This window comes from Serinus canaria, chromosome 3 (genome assembly GCF_022539315.1).
Source record: "Serinus canaria isolate serCan28SL12 chromosome 3, serCan2020, whole genome shotgun sequence".
Lineage (NCBI taxonomy): Eukaryota > Metazoa > Chordata > Aves > Passeriformes > Fringillidae > Serinus > Serinus canaria.
The window spans coordinates 59,846,082-59,866,553 of record NC_066316.1 but is presented as its reverse complement, the minus strand read 5'-3'; the positions used below and the strand labels follow the sequence as shown (position 1 = coordinate 59,866,553).

Sequence of the window (20,472 nt, the reverse complement as noted above, 5' to 3'; positions counted from 1 at the left end):
AAGAAATGTAAGGGTTTTTTTTCATAGAAAATCCTATCTAAGAAAGATAAAGACTTTGAACTTGTAGAAAAAAAATTAACTGAAAAGATTTTCAGAAAAGACCTTTTTTTAAAAGATTATTTGAAGCGAGCTTGTTTTTTTTCTTACCCTTTAAAACAGCAGCACAGTTTTGTAGTTTTCAGAGACGAGTTCATATCAGGTTTGATTTTCACAGTGTGCATATGATACATTGTGTGTGCCTGTGCCTGTGCATGAGTGGTGCTCCTATATATGGGCACATTGCCTCCAGTAATAATCAGCTGTGGATTACCATGATGGTGATAACAAGTGCAGAATTGCTTTCATGGGTGCAATAAAGAATGGCATGATAGATTTTTATCTGCACTGTTTCTTAAAAAAAAATTCTGTCTTAAAGCATATTTGTTAATTAAGTGCTGTCTGTACTGTTCTGAAATATCTTTGTTCCTTGAGTAAAACAGTATTAAAATTCAGGGTTTGTGTGATACATACATACATTCAGTTACCGCTAACTAGCATTCATTTAAATTAACATCAAACACAAATTTCTTTCTCTAAAAGAAAACATAGGTATTTTTCAAAGCTATGTTAGTTTTTCATGAGTAGTGTTAGCAGAGGAAAGGCGGCAAAACTAGCAAGCCAGGAAAGTGGCCAGGAATTTAATCATGAGAAAGCATTGGCTCCAGAGGCAAAGTAATTCAAAATATGGTTTTTACTGACTGAAAATAGACAGAAATCACAGGGTTCTGATTCACTGTTTTGTTTTTCCCTTTACCTGAAAAATGACAGCAAAATACAAGGAGTTGTTGTGGTTTTTTTCTATCATTAGTGTTGGTGAATTGTAGTACACATTGACAAGTTCATACACATCCACATCTTCTTTTAATACACAAATGTTTCTTCTTACTGCTTTTGTTTTGATATGTGATCCTTAGAGGTCTCCATGATATGCAGCAAGATAACAAATAAGAATATATTATTGTTGTGTTTATTATATCAAATGACAAGCCACCTCTGAAGAGCAGATTTTGGCTTTGCAAAGCCTTGCATTCTTCTTAGGAAATAAAGATAATTTTTTTTCAAAATATTGGTTTCTTTACATTTTATTTCATTCAAAATCTCCCATTTAGAAACACTGGCAGTTATTAAAAGCAGTATATTGTTCCTGTCAGAATAATTTTGCCCAACAGATACTCCAGTTACAAAACTCCTTCAAGCTTGAAACATTATGAAATATTTCAGTTCCTAAAGGATCCCAAAGTGCTTCTTATGTCCTACTTTGCTTTGAATTACTAGTGCAGCCATTGTTGTGGTACAGTATTGTCAATAGTAATGTTGCAAAACAGTTAAGTAGAAGGAGATAGGAAAATAACCTTTGGCTGGGTAGAAGTGAAAGGGTTTTTTTTTTTCCATTTTCTTTTGTGACAAACTTGAGAAATAACATCCCTGGGCTGTTTTACTTGGTGCTTTGCAAACATGGAAACAAAAGAAAGCCTGAAATCAAGAATACTCACAGTCTAACTTGGTGAACTCTACCAACAACAGTTGGTTGTACCACTTGATGGCACTTGGAGATATATTTTAGTGTTGAACAAGGTGGGTTGGGTTAATGGTTTGACTCCATTATCTTCAAGTTCTTTTTCAACCTCAATGATTCTGTGATTCTAATAAAGACACAGAATTTATCTCTTGCTTTTACATAAACTGTTAAGCTTTTTTCAGTAGAATTAGGAGGCATCCATGGATTTTCATTTACAGATCATGGTGCAGTGAGATGTTCTCAGCAATATCACAAGCAAAATATTGAATAGCCCTAAATGCCTTTGCAATTCTGAGGAAGATATTTTTAAGAAGAACAGCTTTTAATTTGGACCTGAACAGTTGCTCTTGTTTTATAGTCCTGCATTTTTTGTGTTTAATAGTCCTTGCATGCTGAGATTTTGTTGCCATAGAAATATCAGCTTTTAGTTTTGCAAAATTATGCAAATTTTTTTTCTTGTTAAAATATTCATGAAGGAGTACAGCCAGAGAAGGGAGGCGAAGGGTCGGTTCTTGTATATTAATGGAACTGGACTTTGACATAAATGTTCTAATTAGTCATTCATTCTAATATTATGGGAAGGCATTTATTGATATGGCTACTGCAATTACAGTTTGCCCCTTTGGAACCACAGACCATGGAACTGGGAGTCTAACATTTAATCAGTAAAATTAAGAATTACTTTCAATTATGAGATTGTTGACAGCTACAAGACCATCAGTAAACAGTTTTTATTTAGAAACCTTTGATGAGGATATGTTACTTAGAAACATGTCTCAGAGTTGATGCTCAAACTAGTAGTCTGAAACATCTTCATAGTTGAATAAAAGGTGGTATTTTTACCCACACTTAAACCACTTATCCACTCTGGTGCTTGTAAGGATCAGAGCAGCAGTTTGCAAAAGCTGTTTATTTTGTATTAACTGATTTGTTTATTTGTTTTTTCCTTCATTTAACTGTTTTCAGTCAGGGAAAAATGTCTGCAGCTGTGATGACATACACAGTTAATTTCTTTAAATATCCTTCTCTGATGTGTGCTTGACATACTATGCTACAGGGTCACAGCTTCTGGTATATTTTTTTCCAGATTGGTAGACTTCCAAAGATTGAAGTTTACCTGCTTCCACAGTAATACAGTAATACATGGGCAACAACTGTACCTGAATTAGGTTGTCACATCACTACTGGAAGAATAAGCCCCTGCTTTGTGTTTTTGAATCCTTGGTCTAGTTACAGCAGCTTGGGGAACCATGGTTGGGAAGGCACAGTCAAGATCATACGGAGAGCAAAAATAAGAGAAAGCGAGTTACCATTTTAAGGTTATGTGCTTTGGTTACTATGGTTAAGTAACTGTAACAAAGTAATCACATATTTTACATTTTGTAACAGTTTATCATTGGAAAAGTCAATTTTAGACTTCAGGAATGGTTGACCAGAGAGTTCTGCTTCTCTTCTCCAGTGAGAGGAAATGACAACTAGGAATTATGGTAGAGATTTGAGAATTTGTAGAGTAAATGTCAACATTCATAAATACATTTCAGGAGACAGCATATAATCTTACTGTGCAAATTTTTCAATCAGTCACTGATTACATTAATTTCTTCAGTGCTAAGTTCAGCAGGAGCAACTACTCAATGTAAGTAGGAGTGGCAGCAGAGGGCTCACAGGAGAGCTGATGTTATTCAGTTCCCATCTTCCTTAGGAACTGAGATTTATTCCATTTTTCATTTTAGAGTTCCATGACATAATTGGATGTTTCAACATTATATATTAAACACAATGAGCAGCTGTATTTTACTTAGACATTCAAATAATACAGTCTAGTTCATCCGAGGAGGACGAGGAGAACTAGGGTTATGAAATGATAACTTTAATACAGTATTTCAGTAACAGTGAGACTGGGCTGAGTTTATGGATATAATTTTGAAAAACATAGGAAGTTTCTTATTGATTTTTAAAAAATATTTTCCACTTAATGCTTCTTAGCAGATATATTGAATCAAAGGAATTGTGCAATATTTTAATTGGTCTAAATTGTTTGTGACAAACTGTTTTAAATACGGAGGGCCTGGAAATACTCATCAGATTGTAATGTTTAGGATGGCAGACATTATCAACTGCTATACCAAAATTATGCTGTGAACTTCTGGATCAAGAAGGAAGAGGTACCAGCACCAAAAATCAAAAAAGTTTGTCTGGTTACACTTGATCTACTGATATTATTGCAAAAGCAAGGGATAATTTCAAGGGATGATTAAGGAGATACTCACTAGATTTAAATGTCTTCCCCGTTGGTGTTCTTTCTTCCCTCATGTTTCCATTGTGTTTGAATCTGAGTACATGGTATATCTCTGATAGGTGCAGGGTGCTCTTTTAATGGCCAACAGATCAGATGCTGTGAAAAAACTGCAGACTAATAAGTGTTCTGGGAAGGTCCCAGTTTCTCAGGTATTGAGCATAAAATAGGAAAGAGACAAGGTCAAGGTACATAAGAAATACATTCAGCAGAATTTTTGTTGCTCCTTATGAATTGTGCTTACTCTTTGGACAAGCTTTATTTGTCTTCTTAGCAAAAAATATTCACTTAGGGGGGAAAAAAGTAAACCCACAGATTTGATGGCACTTTCCATTGCTGGGAAAATTTTAAATACTAAGATTTATTGTGAATATGTTATTCCAATGTCCAATGGAACAACATCACAATATTTGGGAATAAAACTCCTTTGAATAGGAATTTGAATAAAACTCCTTTTTCTTTTACTCAACTCTGCCTTAATGTAGGATCAGCAGAGGAAATGGTAAAAATTAAAGAGCCTGTATCATAACATTCTGGATAAGATTCAAGGAAAGAATGACTTTGAAAGCTTGGCTGTTGGAGTGGTCTGTTTGAAGAAACTGAAGATGACAGTGAATAGTTTGGAATTCTAAGTTTTCCCTTTGAATGGTTCGATATTGTAGACAAATTCTCATGGAAAGCAATTGAACCAACTACTGATAAGTAGTCAGGGTACTTAAACTTAACTCCCTCACTTGCTCTACTTCTCTGGAAGCAGTGTTCTGAAAAAGTGAAAATAAGTATAATGTAGCATCAAATTATACAGAAGAATTTTGAGTGTACTTGAGCAGGAAAACTAGGATTGTTAACTAGCTGGCACAGAACTGGGGGAGCTCTAGTTGGCAGAGAGTTTGGGGAAAGAGTCCATTCTTTCAGGGGAGAAGTTTAACTTCCCTATAATGGAAACTGACTTTTTTTTTAAGCTAGCCAGAACTATACTGTCATTCAAATAAAACATGATTATTCTGCTCCCTGCTTTATCTGAAATATTGCTCTAATGCCTCAGAAGAGCTTTTATATCCTATCTAAATTCAATCTGTCTAAGAGAGGAGAGTCTATTTAATCTCTAATTGGATCTGGAGTAGAACTAACACATGCAATCTTTACTGAGAGCTATTACTAAATGAAGAAAGGTTTGATGTCTTCTTGGTGATGGTTCTATCAGAATTCTTTTCTAGTCCCTGCCTTCCTTCACACTACAACTAGCTCAAAGACTGAATCAGCAAAATCCAATTAAATGTCATAAATTTACAGCTGGTACTTTTTCCCAAAGACGATAATAACCCAGATGAGAACTGAATTACCAGTGAAATATTTCCTTCAACACAAGTGAATTAAGGGAGAAAAAGCAGCCCTTGCTCCATTCCCTTTTGCACTGAGTGGGCTGCTAGAAGAACATATTGGCACTTAGCCATCAGTTAAGGTAGTACATTGTTCAGTGGTTTGTCAAACCATATCACAACTGCTTAGGTGCTGATGAATTATGGACCAACTTTGTTATCACAAATAAACTGGGAAAAATCTTATTTAAAGGATTTCCTTCACATGGGTAGTGCTGATATTCTCGTGGCAGATATGTCTACATTTTCTGAAATCCATGTCAAAATAAATATGTACCTAGAGAGTTTTTTAAGGTGAAGGTGTCCAAATCTACGTCAACCTTTCATTGCAGCTCTATTTCGTGGAAATTCAAGAAGGCTAGCAGGGATGTTAAGCTGTGTGTGTTATCATTCCATTACCTTCAAGTGTAGTTTTTATTGGTAGATAGTGCCATAGGAATATGACAGAGCCACTAGAAGACTGGGTGAATATCTGTGTAATTTCTCATAATCATGGCAGCAAGCAAATAATAGTTACAGGTGCATTGGGAAACAAGTGGGGTGTTTGTTTTGTGTATGTCTTCCAGAATAAGAAAACATTATTATCTTTTAGAACTTTAAGTTACTATTAGAACTTGCTGTGAGACTTCTTTTTTTTATTCAACTATATGTGTGTTAACATTCTCCATGGAAATGTTCTGCCTATTCGTGTTTGTAGCCTTTGCAATTTTCTTCCCGTTTTTAAATTTTTCTGGTAGCATTTGTTCATTTGGTATAGTTCTAATTGTATGACCATGTATATAATTATATAATAGCAAGAAGAATTCATGTTTTTCCAAATCCTTTTACCTTACTATAGTTGTATTATAGCTATATTGGTCTAATAAAAGTATTAGCACTCCACTCCAATAAAAATATTAGCACTAATAAAAATATTAGCATGTCTCACTAATACAATATGTCAGTGACTGTATTTCTGCTACAACCACTAACAGTGAAGAGGGAAAAGACAGTTCAACTTGTTGATATTTGTTGATGGTTAAGGATGGGGTTTACTGGTGGACTTGGCAGTGTTGGATTAATGGTTGGACTTGAGGATCATAGAGTTCTTTTCCAACATAAATGAGTCTTATGATTCTATGATGCCTTTTATTTCACTGGTTTTGAAAATCTGGTGTTATATGAGTATTGGTCTAAACCTAGTTTAATGCAGTAATATAATTTTGGTTTTGAAGGTGTTGTGTTCTCTTGGATTAGGCCTGAAATCCAAGCCCTTATTAGTTAAATCCATTGTTGTATAGATTTTACTACCAAATATCTGAGTAATGTATATTTGTTCTATTTCAATAATACAGTTAGTGCCTAATTTTTTATTCATTTGCAAAATGTTTTCCAAGTTACTTTTTAACTCTAAATACAAAGTGGAATGATTTGAAGATCGTCCTTTGGTGGGATTACAGACCAGCCACTTTCCTTGGACTCTACAGAGGACTTCTTCCCATTGCCTACATGTAACCACATAGTGCCATATCAAATGCCCCAGTTCATATTTAGGTGTTTTTATCACAAACTGAGTCTCTTCTTAACTGGCAGAATAGCATTTTACTGCTTAATGAGATAAGGGATTGTAATCAGCACCCTGTTTAATGGAGATAGCTCCTAATCTTCTGAAGTTGTATTTGGCAGATGTTCAGAAGCAATGGGGCAGCCCGCAGTGCAGTGGACAAAGTGCTAAACCTTTACAGGCAGAGTTACAAGAGGCATTGGAGAGTGTGAATCTTCATATAGTAACTCAACAACAAGATGGAATATAAATCTGTATAAGAAGGAGATATTCTCCAAGGACATTAGCAGGAGAGATTCTGACAGCTTGGCTTGGGAAAGCATTGGCAGCACATTCACTAAGTGCTGGAAGAGAAAGACTTGTAAAGTTTGACTTCCATATGAAGAGATGCAAGCTTTCTTCACCTCTAACCTTGCTCATATTGTAGAAATGTTGCTTGTTTTCAGTGGTGTAAGTATTTGTGGTCTACCATCACGTATCTTGACTTAAAATTAATTTTAGTTGGACGAGCATATAACATCAAAACATGCTTTACACAGGGTAATACTGGATTCTTCCTTCTACCTCCCTGCTCTTTTGCTGTTGAGCATGGGCATTTGTTCACAAGAATGGAAAAATCTTTTCTGCTTCAGTTTTTTTTGACCCTCTGTTAGGGTGTTGTAAAAAAAGTCTTGTCTGGTCTCTTAAGAGCTCTCTTAAGAACATGTAACTTAATAGTAGAGTACAGTTAACAGTGAAAAATTGCAAAAAGCCCCAAAAACTTATCTGCCAGAAACTTCTTGGATTAGAACTAAGATAGCTGTGTTTTCTCTCTCCTGTGCTTGTTATTTCTTGAGGAGTCTGTGACTTTTGTTGAACACATAAATTCTGCCTCCGAAGCTGGAAATAAGTATTTGATGCATTAATCTAAAAACAGGTGGGAGAGACAACAGAAATTCTGTGGAACTTCCTTGACATTTTTATACAGCTGTTCTTGTCTCAACAATACACGCCTTTGTCACCAGCCAGGCAAACTTTTATGCTTTGGTGTTGATGGTCTCAGATGACAGTCCTTGAAGCAGAACTCTGAATCTTTGGGTGATACAGAGGAAAATGTGAAAGTAGAGGGATCTCATGGGTGCCCAATTTGTGTATTGAAGTTGTATTTAAAATGCAGTGAAAAGTTCTTTTTGCACAAGATGACATGCAGCATATGGATTGACCTCTGCATTCCTTTGCCTGTCAATGAGCTTGTACTTCAAATATGCAGAGGAAGGAAATTGCCATTGCAAACAATGACAAAAGGAAGTAGTACTTTTTGATTTATGTAAGTTGGAGGTTTTTTCTAATCTGTATTGGTATTATACAGCATACAAGGTAAATACATACTCTGAACAGTGAGGTATTCTCTACAACAAGTGCCTTTAGGGCACCTTGTCTTTACAGTGTGATCCTCTTCATGATATGCAAATCTTGCCAGTTGCGGGACCAAAACTCAGACTGCTGTGGCTAGCAGAGACCTCAAGAGACTTCTTAGTCATATTCCAACTCTTAGGCATCATATCCAGAGTATCTCTGACATGTTGAACCGCTGCTAATTAATGAACTACTTCAATAGCATTTGCAAGTAATTTGGTATTTTTTTGACCGTCCTTACAATCAGCTTTCTGTATAGTCAAGCTGAATCTTCTTCATGCCTTCCCTGTAGTTGCCACAGGTAAATATAAAAATGGCCACAGCATTTTTCCAGACTTCTGTATTTTGGCAAATTATTTTCATATTTCCTTTGACTGTTCTCTTTTTTGGACTAGGCAACCCACCCCTTTCCTCTTGTACTTCCTGTTGGTTCTATATTAGGAGTCTGTAATCCATTCTAGCTGCCTTTCCTTTAGGGTTTTTTCTTTTTTTTTTCTTTTTTTTTTTTTCCCTGCTTTGTGACCTGTGAGTTCTCATGTTGGATTTTTATATACTAAGGTAAAGGTTATGTAGCTGGGAAAAAGTAAAACCTGTATTGGTGCATCATTTTTATGGGCTACCTGAAAATGCCTTATCTTTGTTTTCCCATTATTTTCTCTTTCTTGAATCTTTGTGGTTAGTCTGAACTTGAAATAGAAATGATAAAATTCTGCAAAAGTTATTCTTCTAAAATGTTTTTCTACAGCTGAAAGCAATTATGGGTACTTCTTGCAGCATTTCAGATATCTAAATTTTCTACATTCCTCTAGCAGTTACAAACCAGTGCTTAGACTTGACCACGGGAAAAACAAAAATGCTGTAACAGCTGTATCCAAGGAAAAAAAAGTCTTTTTACATTGTTATGGTCAAGGCTTTTAAGTAGTTGCAGTGGTCCCAGCAGGTTTGGGCACTGTGTAGATAAACAAGTGATGCCACTGTTTCTTAGTGACTGAGCTAGGAGGAGCTGCAGACTCCATCAAGGGTAGAGAGAGAGGCCTTACAGACAGACCTGGGCAGGCTAGAGAGAGAGCCTGGGCCATCACCAGCAAAAGCAACAAAAGCAAGTTCTGGATTCTGTCCCTGGGATTGGTACTCCTGCTTATACACACAAATTGTGAGGGAAGAGGCTGGAGAGCAGCACTGTGGTAAGAGATCAGGAGTTTGGGCTGATGGCAAGTTAAACATGAGTCAGCAGTGCCCTGGCTGCCAGGATGGCCAAGTGTGTCCTGGGGTGCATCGGGCACAGCATTACAGCTGGGCAGGGGAGGGGATTGTCCTGCTCTGCTCTGTGCTGGGGCAACCCCATCTCAAGCAGTGTGTGTACTTTTGGGCACCTCAAGGACATCAGACGATTGAAGTATGTCAAGAGGAGAGTGACCAAGTTAGTAGGAGTGCCTTCCAGCTTGAGATATTCTATGAACCTACAATTCTATGGTCTAAGATCCAGGTTGTGAATTGGAGGGAATTTTCTGGCTTTAACCCAGCAATTAACTCTACAGCCTCAAATATGGGGTTTTTTTATACCTTTATCACTAGCTCAAAATCAGTTGATCTCCAGGCCTTAAATGCTGGAACCTTTTTTCCACTCCTTGAATTAGATTAATCCTAAAATAATGAAGATGTTGACTTTCACTGCTTTTTGTTACTGTGTGCAAAAGCATCCAGTATGATGAACAAATCTGTCTTTGAGAATAATCAGATTATTCTCTTTGTAAAAGATTCACAAATTTGCTCTGTGCTCAGCAGTAGGCATTGGAAGGGCCCTGTGAAGAATCCCTGTGATTTTAATATTCTCAGAGAGGAGGCTGACATTTCAATGAAGTATGAGGCAGATGCATTTAAAACCCAAAATGTAGCTCTGGCAGGATTTTATTTACTTATGCTTATACTTCCAAACAATTAACAGAAAGCATTATTTCTGTGGTGAACTCTGTCATTCAAGTCTGCAACTTTTGATTTGCATCATGCTACATTCCATTTATAATGGAATAGCTTGTGTCAATGCCATGATCCTGGAGGCTGAAAGAGCATGGAAAAAATATATTGTCATGACACAAGAGCCTGGTCATTGACTTCTCACATTGTAGACTGGGTCAAAATGAGTGTAAGGGCTGAAGCATTCTTTTAAAGTAAATCTATTTGACTCCATCAGGGAAAATTCTTACTTTAGGTTATGGTTCATTCTAAAAAAAACCAAATTGCAGCCCTTTTTTTTTTCTATTTTGGTAGTTTGCTCCATCACTGAAACTGAAGTTACTGAATTTTCTGTAGGTTGCTGAGGCTGCTGATTCAGAGGCCAGCCTAAATGAGAACCATATAACAGAACAAATGCACTGAAAGTCTAATGCAAGTATTTAGTGGAAATTTGCACAGATTTCATATCTGTTTCTGATTTCTCTGTTAGTCTGTGGGTTTAAGGAATTTTCAGCCTTCAACAGCTGTAATCCTTAGGGATCTCCATGTGGTTTTGCAACACTAGAAATCTACTGATGCTCAAGAAAACTGCCCCCAAGTGGTTAAGGCCCATTTTCTTTTATTTAATTAGATTTTTTTCCCTGTCTTTTAATTCCCCAGGTAGCAGCTGCTGGAGGACATCTGAAATTTACAGTCTCCTATGATGTCACAGAAGAAGAGGAAGAAACAGCTAAATTGATGGTTCAATCTGATGTCATCATAGAGGTAAAGTATTTTCAGCCAAAGAAATAAATAAAAGAAAAAGAAAAGAAATAAAAAAGAAAGGGACAAAGAGAGAAAGAGAAAATGGCCTGGTTTTTCAAATGTTTGGTGTAAAGTCTGGTGGCTGAGGACACAAAACAGAAGGGTGCACATACTTTCAGTTATTTTCTAGTGTGAGAAAATGGATATACTTTAGAAAACTAAAAGCTTCAATATCTCAAGGAGTCTCTGGTATTATTGCAGCTATTGTTAAGTAGCTTAGAAAACTATAATGCTTCCTGTTCATCCACGAAGAAATAAAATAGTTGGTCATTTGAGGCTGAACTTTGACGTCCTTTCAATAGATCTCTTCTTTTGCACCTCAGCATTATATGAATTTGCTTTTGCCTATGTAGAGCCATGCACCATGACAGTAGGTCTTATCTGAAAAACCCAAACTTTCTTTTCCACTGCTTTTCAGTTCTATAAGGCAAGCCCATTTCAGGTTTATGAAAGGTGAATATTATTCCTGATATTTGTTATTCTTGTAAAATATATTATTCAATAAATCATGTACCCCAATGGGCTTTTTTCCAAGACTTTTTTCATGTTTAAATCTCTCTCTTTCATGGCTCTCTCTAGGGAGGTGACTTGAAAATCAGCACTCCAAAAGGGATAATTCACCTGCAGCCTTCCGAAGAGCACACTGAAGAAATTGTGCTGAAGCCAGAATCTTTCTCAGTGCATGGCACTGATGTTCCAGTCAGCAGGAGGGAGTTCATGACTATCCTTGCAGACGTGAAGAGGATCCTCATAAGAGCCACATACAGCAATGGGATGAATGCCATCTACAGGTGAATATGAGGAACGGGTCCCTTTGCTACAGGCAGCTTCTCAAAAGAGTTGTTTTCTCTCTTCAGAGGACAAGGCTGATGTAATTTAAAACACTCTAATTTATTATCATGAAATCCACAGCATTCATTTACACTTTCAACTTTTGTTAGTATGTTTTTCATTTTGGGTAGACGGGAGGAGGAAGGCAGCAGAAAGAAGCAGCCTTTTAAGAAAATGAAATTACATGGACTATGAAGGCATGAATGACAGTTCTATAAATATGTTTATTTTGTGAACACAGTAATTCCCATGTACATGGTAAATCATGGAGAGTGGTAATAACATGTTGAAGTAGGAAATGATATATTGCTTATATATCATTTTTCCCATTTAATGACCATACAGGGCCACATTAACAGTGAACCAGAGAATAATATCCTGAGTCTCTGAGCTGGAAAAGTGCCTCAAGGGGAATTTTCTATGTTTTTAATCAGTACCACACACAGAACTTGCTAATCCCAAAGCCTTACCCTTGATTTATGTCAGGATGCTGCATGGACTGCTCAGATTCACTGATTTGATGTGAACTCTTCTGAGTCCTCTGATAAAATTAAAGACATATGAGATGAATCAGTTCTATTTCAGTTGCTGCAGTGTGTTTGAAACTGTAAAGCTCATCTTGCATTTCAAATTTTTCTGAGTGCATGAACAAATACTCCAGATGGGGTGAAGAAAACATCTCTCCTGATACTGTGTGATTAACATTAATAGTTAGGTGGCATAAGTAATATTTTTAAAATGTGTAATGGAATTGATTGCATAGTAGCTCTTTACTCACAAGGCAGGAAACCTGAAATGCTCTCTAATCTGCACATCAGTTGATTCAGTGGCATAAGCCAATTTGGAATGGAGGAGCTGATAGAACATTTAGTGATTATTTGCTGAGAGCACAGACAGAGTTTTTGCTGTGAAATTTCTTCAGCAATCTAACCGTCATTTGAATACTTAGGTAATTAAAATATATCCTAAATTGAAAGGCAGGTTGTGTCAACAGCATGCAGTTTTCTGATTTGAGCTTCAGCAGTGTAAATTTTTTCCCTGCAAAGGAATTCATATCTCTTCAGTCTCTGTCTTTTCCTGTGTTTAATTAGTATGTATTACATCTCTGTAAGTAAGTTTTGTGAATCGTAACTAGCTTGAGTTTGGGCCAAACTGCTTCCTAGTTTGCTCATTCAGTCCTCAACCTTGCATTCTTTTGATCCTTCTACATCCAGCTTGAAAGCCTTTCATGGTCCCTCAGCTTCCCACCCTGATTTTTGAGGAGAGCCAAAACACCAGGCCAGAGCTCACCTCTTATGCACTATGAGCAGACCATGAGCTGTTAATTCACAGCTTGCAGCTGAGACTAGTGGGAGCTCAGGGAGTGATGATCTTCTGCTCTCTTCTCATTCAAAAAAAACCAAAAAAAACCAAACCATTACTCAGAATTTTCCAAACTGAAGGAGTGCAGGAACAATTTTGGGGTGAACAATAGGGGCTTTTATGCTATTCTTAAAGCAGATATGTATGGTTGACTTTATTTTGGCCAGAGGTCTTACTGAGTAGTAGGGGAAATGCAGACTTTTAAAGGAGATTTGTATGATTGACTTTTCTTGGGCCAAAGGTGTTACTAAGTATTATGGGAAAGGCAAACTTCAGTTCTCAGAGGTTACACACATTTGAGTACTGACATTTGTACCAGTAGGAGACAGGGGGTTCTCTTACCAAAAGCTCTTTGGCTGGGCAGTTCTGATGAAAGTGCTGGACATGTAAGGGCTCCATCCTGCCTATGCCGTGGAGCAGTGAGGGTGGGATGGATGAGATCCCCTCTGGGCAGCAGTGTAGGGCTCAGGTAGGCACACACACGTAGCACTGGCGCAATCTATAGAATGTGCCTTCTAAGTAAGGCAGAGCTGTCTGGCAAATTTGGAAGACTATATATTGCTGCCTGCATCCCAGATTAGTGCTTTAGCCATTTGGTCATGTGTGGTGCCTCTCCATTTCACAGTCTTGTTCATATTCAGCCTTTGGGAACAGTTTTGTGGTGTGTTAAAGACAATTTTCTGAAAGCACTTTTTAAAATGCTCTGTGAGAAGAGCACTGCAACACACATATAATTTAGGCTTTGCATGCTGGTAGCCATCAGCTTCTAGGTGTAGTGACATTTCAGTTGAGAAGATTGGTGACAATGAGTTAAACTAGGATTAGGGGAAGGAACTGAAGTGATTTTGAAGAGTATCTTTTTTTTTGCTATAAATGGTCTTATATTGCTGCTACATTTCTAGCTGTCCCTCTGATGTCTCTTACCAGAGAAGAATGCAGTGGTTGCTGTATTACTGTGTAATAAAGTAAACAATTTTATTGAGTGCTCTCAGGGTGCTCATTGTGGTTTAGCATGACAGAAGAGAGGATGAGAAATTTCAATCACAATTAAACAAATTCAGTTTTTCATCTTTAGGTGTAGCAGTGACAGTTCCACCTGTTAGGGTGGGATTTGAAGTCTCCTCAGAACAGTTCGTGCTTCCAGGCACCAGCATCTACTGCCGTGCAGCCCAGCATATGATCTGCTGTGTAGGGATATTGCTAATTTTCAGGATGTGCCTCATTACCAACTGTTTTATATTCTTTTTGACTTTCACTCATGCTGAAACATACTAGGTGCAAAGCTGTGCTCATCACTCTTAAGATCATGCAAAATAACCCTTTTCTCCATAATCTGTCCATTTAGTTCTTCAGGGAAAATGTGGATCCAATGAAGAATATTTTGCTTTGTGATGTCTAGGGCTGATTAAGGACTCCAAAGGAGTGAGTGGTCTCCAAAGGAAGACTTTTTTGAAAAGAAATACTGTAGAGCTAAGCCTTAATAGAAAGTAGATAGGGACCAAAAGGCTTTTATAGTCTATAAGCAGGTATATGCAGTGGACAGATGGATATTCCTCTGAGAGGGTTAAGAAGGTCTGGCAGAGAGACAGAAATATTACAGGGTTATTAGATCCATCATGAATGACAATTTCTGCCTCAAAGCACCAGCAGAATTATGCAACATACTAATTAGAGATTGCTATATTAAGCAACCTGTTCATTTAAGTACTGAAAGTTTTCAAAATGGATGTCACCACATGTGTAAGGATTCCAAAAGTGCTGTTACAATCTGAGTTTAAAAAGAGACCAGAATGGAGGCATAAAGTAACTTTCTTGCAGTCATGTAGAAAAAGACTTAAAAATTCAATGGAGCTGTCTCCAGCTGACAAGAGCTTTAATTTAAGGATTCTATTGTTACCCTTCTTTAGCTTAACCTGCTAGAAACATTAGTTAGTCTGTTAGGCTTTCAAGTATCCACTAAACAATATGAATGCAGTCATGCTGGGTTTGACTCAAGCATGGTTTTGAGTACATTTTTTAGGTAATTTTAAGCTTGCAGTGTTGTTATTGCTCCATAGCATATTTAGGAAGCTTTCTTATATGAGTGGGCAATTAGATGATCAAGTCAGTTAAAAACTGAGAATACAGAAATGCAGCAATCAATATGAAAGTGAACCCAGATTCTGGGTTTAAAACCTAATCCTCCTCTAACTTGAAAAATCTTCCAAATAATTGCAGTTAAGTCCATCTGTGGTAGAAGCAACAGGCCAAGAAAAGATAACTCTTACTATTTTGTTTGATCTAATACTGTTAGCTTGTGCTTCAAAGAAAGTTTAGTAGCACTGTTTATTCAGTTTCAATATTCAGAGTGGTCACTGATGGTAAGTTTTGCAAACATGCAGATAGGAATTGGAGTGCTAAAGAGAATAGATTGTTTGCAGCCACATAGAGAGGAGTCAGTACTAGACACAAGGAGAAAGGGAAGAAGAGGCCAGGGGTTTTTTCCAATATGCAGAATTGGCTCCAAGACAAATGAGCAATGATTGGGTCACTACTTCATGTGCCTTATGTAGCCAGTGTGATTCAGATGCCTGGCACAGCAGACAGTAAACTGTGCTGATACTGCCTGAAATGTCCCCTTCCCTTTTAATCTTGTTTGTTTTTAGAAGTCAACAGTTGCCTGCTGACAGTAACAGTCAGCTTAAATATTTGGTCTTGATGTCTAACCTCAAATTGTTCATGCATCTCCAGGACCCAGTTCCCCATTTCTGCCAGCATTATGTATTTTAATGAATGCAGAATGGCATCAAGGAATCAAAATTGCAACATCAAAATGGGAGAAAAGAAAATCACTGCAGCTTTCTTCACTGAGTAACTGTTAATGCTAAAAACCGTTATACACATTAAAATCCCATTTAGCAAATAGCAGAATGTAATGAAAATTGGAACAATTCAGTGAATACAAATGTGGGATAATACTGGGTGGGTTGTTTCTGTGTGTTAGTGCTTCTCTTTGTTCCAAGATCAATGCTTAGAGGGAGCTAGCTGTAGTTCAAAGGAGAAATAAAATTTGACCTTTTATTAAAAAATTGTTTCTTCGTTTACAGGTTTTCTTCTCTAATTTTTTTTTACTGGTAAAATAATCAGTATTTGATATCTGATATCCTGGAGATTATCATATCATAAAGAAATTCAAGTAAATGATTGCAAAATAAATGTACAGCAATAAATGTACAGCAATGGAGCAAAGGGGATATACCGAAAAGTCAAAGAGAATTTACTGAAGATCTGGAGAGGAAGAAGCATCCTTCTCTTAAAACAGTATCCAGAACCATTTACAGAGGTTTTAGTATCACCAAATCAGATTTTAGTTTCTAACTGCATTATACACAATGGTAGTCCATCCTAAGTCCAGTCATATTCCAAGGAGTTGTAAAATTTCTGTTTTTATGAAGCTTCTACCTTAATTTAGGAAATCTTCCCTTTTGTCCCCCCATTACCTCTCATGTTTAACTTGTTTAGAGTAGTCATAAAATTGACTGGGAACATATTCTGTCTTAAGCTTTCCTCCAACCGCTGTAGCAACAACAAAATATTTTTCTTGGATGTTTTCTTGTCCAAGGTCATCCAAATAGTTTTCAGGATTTTTTTGCAGCCAAAAGATAAATTCTCTATTATGAAGGGGAAAAAAACCTTTTTAATAAAATGTATGTCATGAATGAAGGTATTTTCTGCTGAAGACAACTTCAAAACAAGCTCATCAAGTAGCTTTAGTTATCAAACACTGGTGAGATTACTGGGTGAAGATAGAAGTAATTTAGCCTCTGTAATACATTACTGTTCCTTCGAATTCTCATAAGAATTAAACTCCCAAATCCCAGTTTTTCTCCACAGAAAGATACTCTTGAGGTAAATTACATCTGTTTCTGATAAAAGCTGTAAGACTATCAAAAGGCTTCTGTTGTTTCTCTTATCATACTTCCATGCTCTTGAAACAAAAACCATGGTCAGTGTTCACCTAAACAACAGCTGTTTAGTATTTTTTATTTTTCTGATATTGGGGAGACCAGGGTATATGGCAGAAGATTTCTTTTTTTCTTTCATATAAATTATGCTTAGATCCTCAATCCTTCTGGATAGGGCTGACATCTTTTCCAGAGGTCAAATCTCCAGAGTAAAAATACCCTATATCCAAAACTTAGTAATGTAATATTTTAGAAAGTTGGACTAGTGGTTCATAAATTTTGAAGACCCTCCTTAGTGTCAGATTTGCTCTATATGCAGCTGCAATGCAAGTTGGCACATGTGGCTTGCAGGCCAGGAATAGCCTGGTACAGTGCTGTAAGATGTTTTAAATCTATTTTTGTCAGTGAGTATCTGACCATAGTCTCCCTCACATGATGAACAAAAATAGTAACAAGCCTACAGACACATGGTTTAAAAAGAAATAGATGAATATGAAAACCTCCTTATTCTTAGGCAGAAAAACAGAAACAAGCCACTGCATGTCCCTATAAAGTGTTCACTGCATTCAGCTGCACATATCCATCTAATTTGCTGTTTTGCCCATTTAATTTCTGTTACATCCAGACTAAGAAGCGTCATTATGGAATCTGCTGACCACACTTCACGGGGGAGAAGGGTAGCACCTGCAGTGGAGCTGTGTGAGTGTCCTCCAGGTTATGGTGGTACCTCCTGTGAGGTGAGTATCATGATGCAGTCTAGTTCAGTGTTGCTAACACTGTGATAGGTGGAAGCAAACAGTGGACCTGTGTTGGTCCCTTCTTGTTAGGAATTTGCCATGGCTTGACTGGTTACCTTTATTTCCAGGTGATGGTTCATTATATCTGATAATATTTAAAATCTGAAGTTTTACACCTGTGCTGATTTCTAACTTATGAAAAGACATTTTGGTTCATAAAAAGGAAGCGGAAACAATATTTGTACTCTTTAGCCATTTGATAATACAAATGGATGAACATAATTAGAAGGAAAAAGGCAGTTATCTGACCTGTGCACAGCAAAGACAGATCAATTTATTTGAATTAATGGGGTTGAATTTCTTTTGTTTTCCCAGGGCTTTGCCATTTGCCTTGGAGTTGTTGAGAATTGCATGTGTTCTTCTGAGGATTGTGTCACGTTGTTTTGCTCCTGTAACAGATAATAATGGAACAAATAAGAATGCTCAGAAAAATACCCACTTCCTTAACTAAGGGAAGTTCACATTCTGGTTCACACAGAATGTGTTCATACAAGTCTTCGTGTGATTAACTACCTCACGTGGGCATTGCTTGGGGTGAATAGAAGCCAAAAAACATTCTTCAAAAGCTTTGCCTCTAAGGAAATAGTTTCAAACACCAAGATGCTCTGCTTCACAAAACTACAAACAGTATGCCATTTACACAGGCACTCTAGGCATTTGCTTGTCAACTCTCTTTTTCTTTAAAAATTTTCATGGTTATATGTGATATTTAGGTTTTAGAGTCTAGTCTCATGCCAAGTGTGGTTGTTTGTTGCTGGGGCTAGATGAGCTAACATAGAAAGAAGGCCCGAAGGAATGAATGGATATTCCTATCACTTCCAAAATGGTACAGATGGAAAAATAAGTGGAGAAGAATATTTTTTACCTCAGCTGAGAAATAATTTTAAAGCCAGGCAATTGTCTGTCTGTTAAATTATTTTAAGAAAAATGCTAGATGCAGTATCACTGTGTTTCACACTATTTTTTACTTGTCCATTCATTCTCCCAGAGCAGATTTAAGCCTTATGTCCAAGAGAGTAATTGGAAAGGCCCTGATTGCAGATATTTCAGTATCTACTTTTGTTGTAGAAGCTGAAGGGCTTGGGAAGAATTCCTGTCTTGGTGTTGCTGAAATTTTCCAACATTACGTCCAACATTATGTCCTTCAGTGCTAAACCTTCTCTTCAGTCATAAGCAGTCCCTGAAATTTGATACATATTTAAGATCATACTCCACAAGAGAAAGCACATATATATGTAGCTGAACATTTAAAGTTTCTATACATGCTAGTGGGCATAGGAAAAAAAGAAAGTGAAGTTTAAGATTTGCAGGCAGACAGCAGTTAAGAAAGTATAGAAAGAGAAGTTGAAAACCCCTTTTTTTTCCCAGTTACCATTTTTGTTTCTTCTTCTGTGTACTTTCAGCCTCATTCATTTTACTTCTGCCAGTTTCAACCAAGCAGAGTGTCGTATTTTATTGATTTTGTACAGTTTTTCAGTTCCATTTTCTCTTCATTATTTGATTTAATGTATGTATTTGTCTCCTGTATAATGATGATATGGTACCTGGCATAGATGCAGCTGCACTAAAAACAACTATTATTTTCTTATTTTCATGCTATGAAGGTTTTGACATGATCAGTCTTCCAAAGACACCCAACCCCACTTAAATTATGCTGTCTCTTTTAAGTTTTTCCGTTATGTAAATTCAGTTATTTATTTTTTAAGAGACTGGCCAAATAAAAGTCTGTACATTTTTGTGTGTGTAGAAACACCATAAGGACAGGTAAAGCAGATATAATTTTAAATTTCTGATACCAATTGGACCCCTTTGTGGTAGTTACTTTGCTCCACTGTTGAATTTTTTTGTCTTTGTCAACATCTTCACATCTAATTGCTCTTCTCCCTCAGATTGGTTCCCATTCTCTGTACTCTTTCAGTTCTGATGCAGAAGGAGTTGTGCTTAACCTGCTTCACTATGATGGTCAAGAACTTTCTCAGCTGTTGACAGTTACATGATTTATTTTCTTAAAACCTCAGTCTGTAATCTTTTGGTATTGTTCTGAGCCCTTCTATTGATATTTCATGTCTAAGCTCTTAAAATTAGTGACTTTTGGAGCCCTGTCTTGAGCAATATCATTCGTATCTGTGCACAACAGATTATTTTCAGTCACCAAAAGAGGGAAAAGATTTATAGATTTATGTAAAAACCCTTTGCATCTTATGCCACAAGAAGAAAAATACAGCAATTTCATTTAATCTGTTTTTGGGTTCTGGATTTTATAACTTTAGATTTTTATTTTTTTGTATTTACAGGGTATTTTTAGGAATGTAAAAATATGTGTAAAGAATGAAAATAAGGGTAATATCTCAGGTTTTGGATTTTTTTTAAAGAATAATTTCAATTAACCTTTAGATTGCTTTCAATTTTTCAAGAGTAGGACGAAAAGGGACATCTTTGTTAATATAAAGAAGAGCCTGCTTGTTACCTTTCCTGAGAGTGTATGTGGAGGGGAAAGGATTTTCTTTATGAAATGACTCTTCTGATATTCTGTCAGTGCTAAACTTTCTCTTTGTATTATCCAGATGCTATTGAAGGTCACAAATCTATCATGCACTTTTTTTAATCTTA

The 20,472-nt window shown here is 36.7% G+C and overlaps 1 protein-coding gene across 1 annotated transcript in view; it reads left to right on the top strand.

The window, feature by feature from the left end:
• LAMA2 (laminin subunit alpha 2) overlaps positions 1-20,472 on the top strand; it is a 332,662-nt gene that overhangs the window by 166,922 nt on the left and 145,268 nt on the right. Inside the window, exons 13-15 of the mRNA XM_018916714.3 lie at positions 10,785-10,889; positions 11,508-11,719; positions 17,691-17,802. Coding sequence (XP_018772259.3) covers positions 10,785-10,889; positions 11,508-11,719; positions 17,691-17,802 — 429 coding nt within the window. The remainder of the gene's footprint in view (positions 1-10,784; positions 10,890-11,507; positions 11,720-17,690; positions 17,803-20,472) is intronic.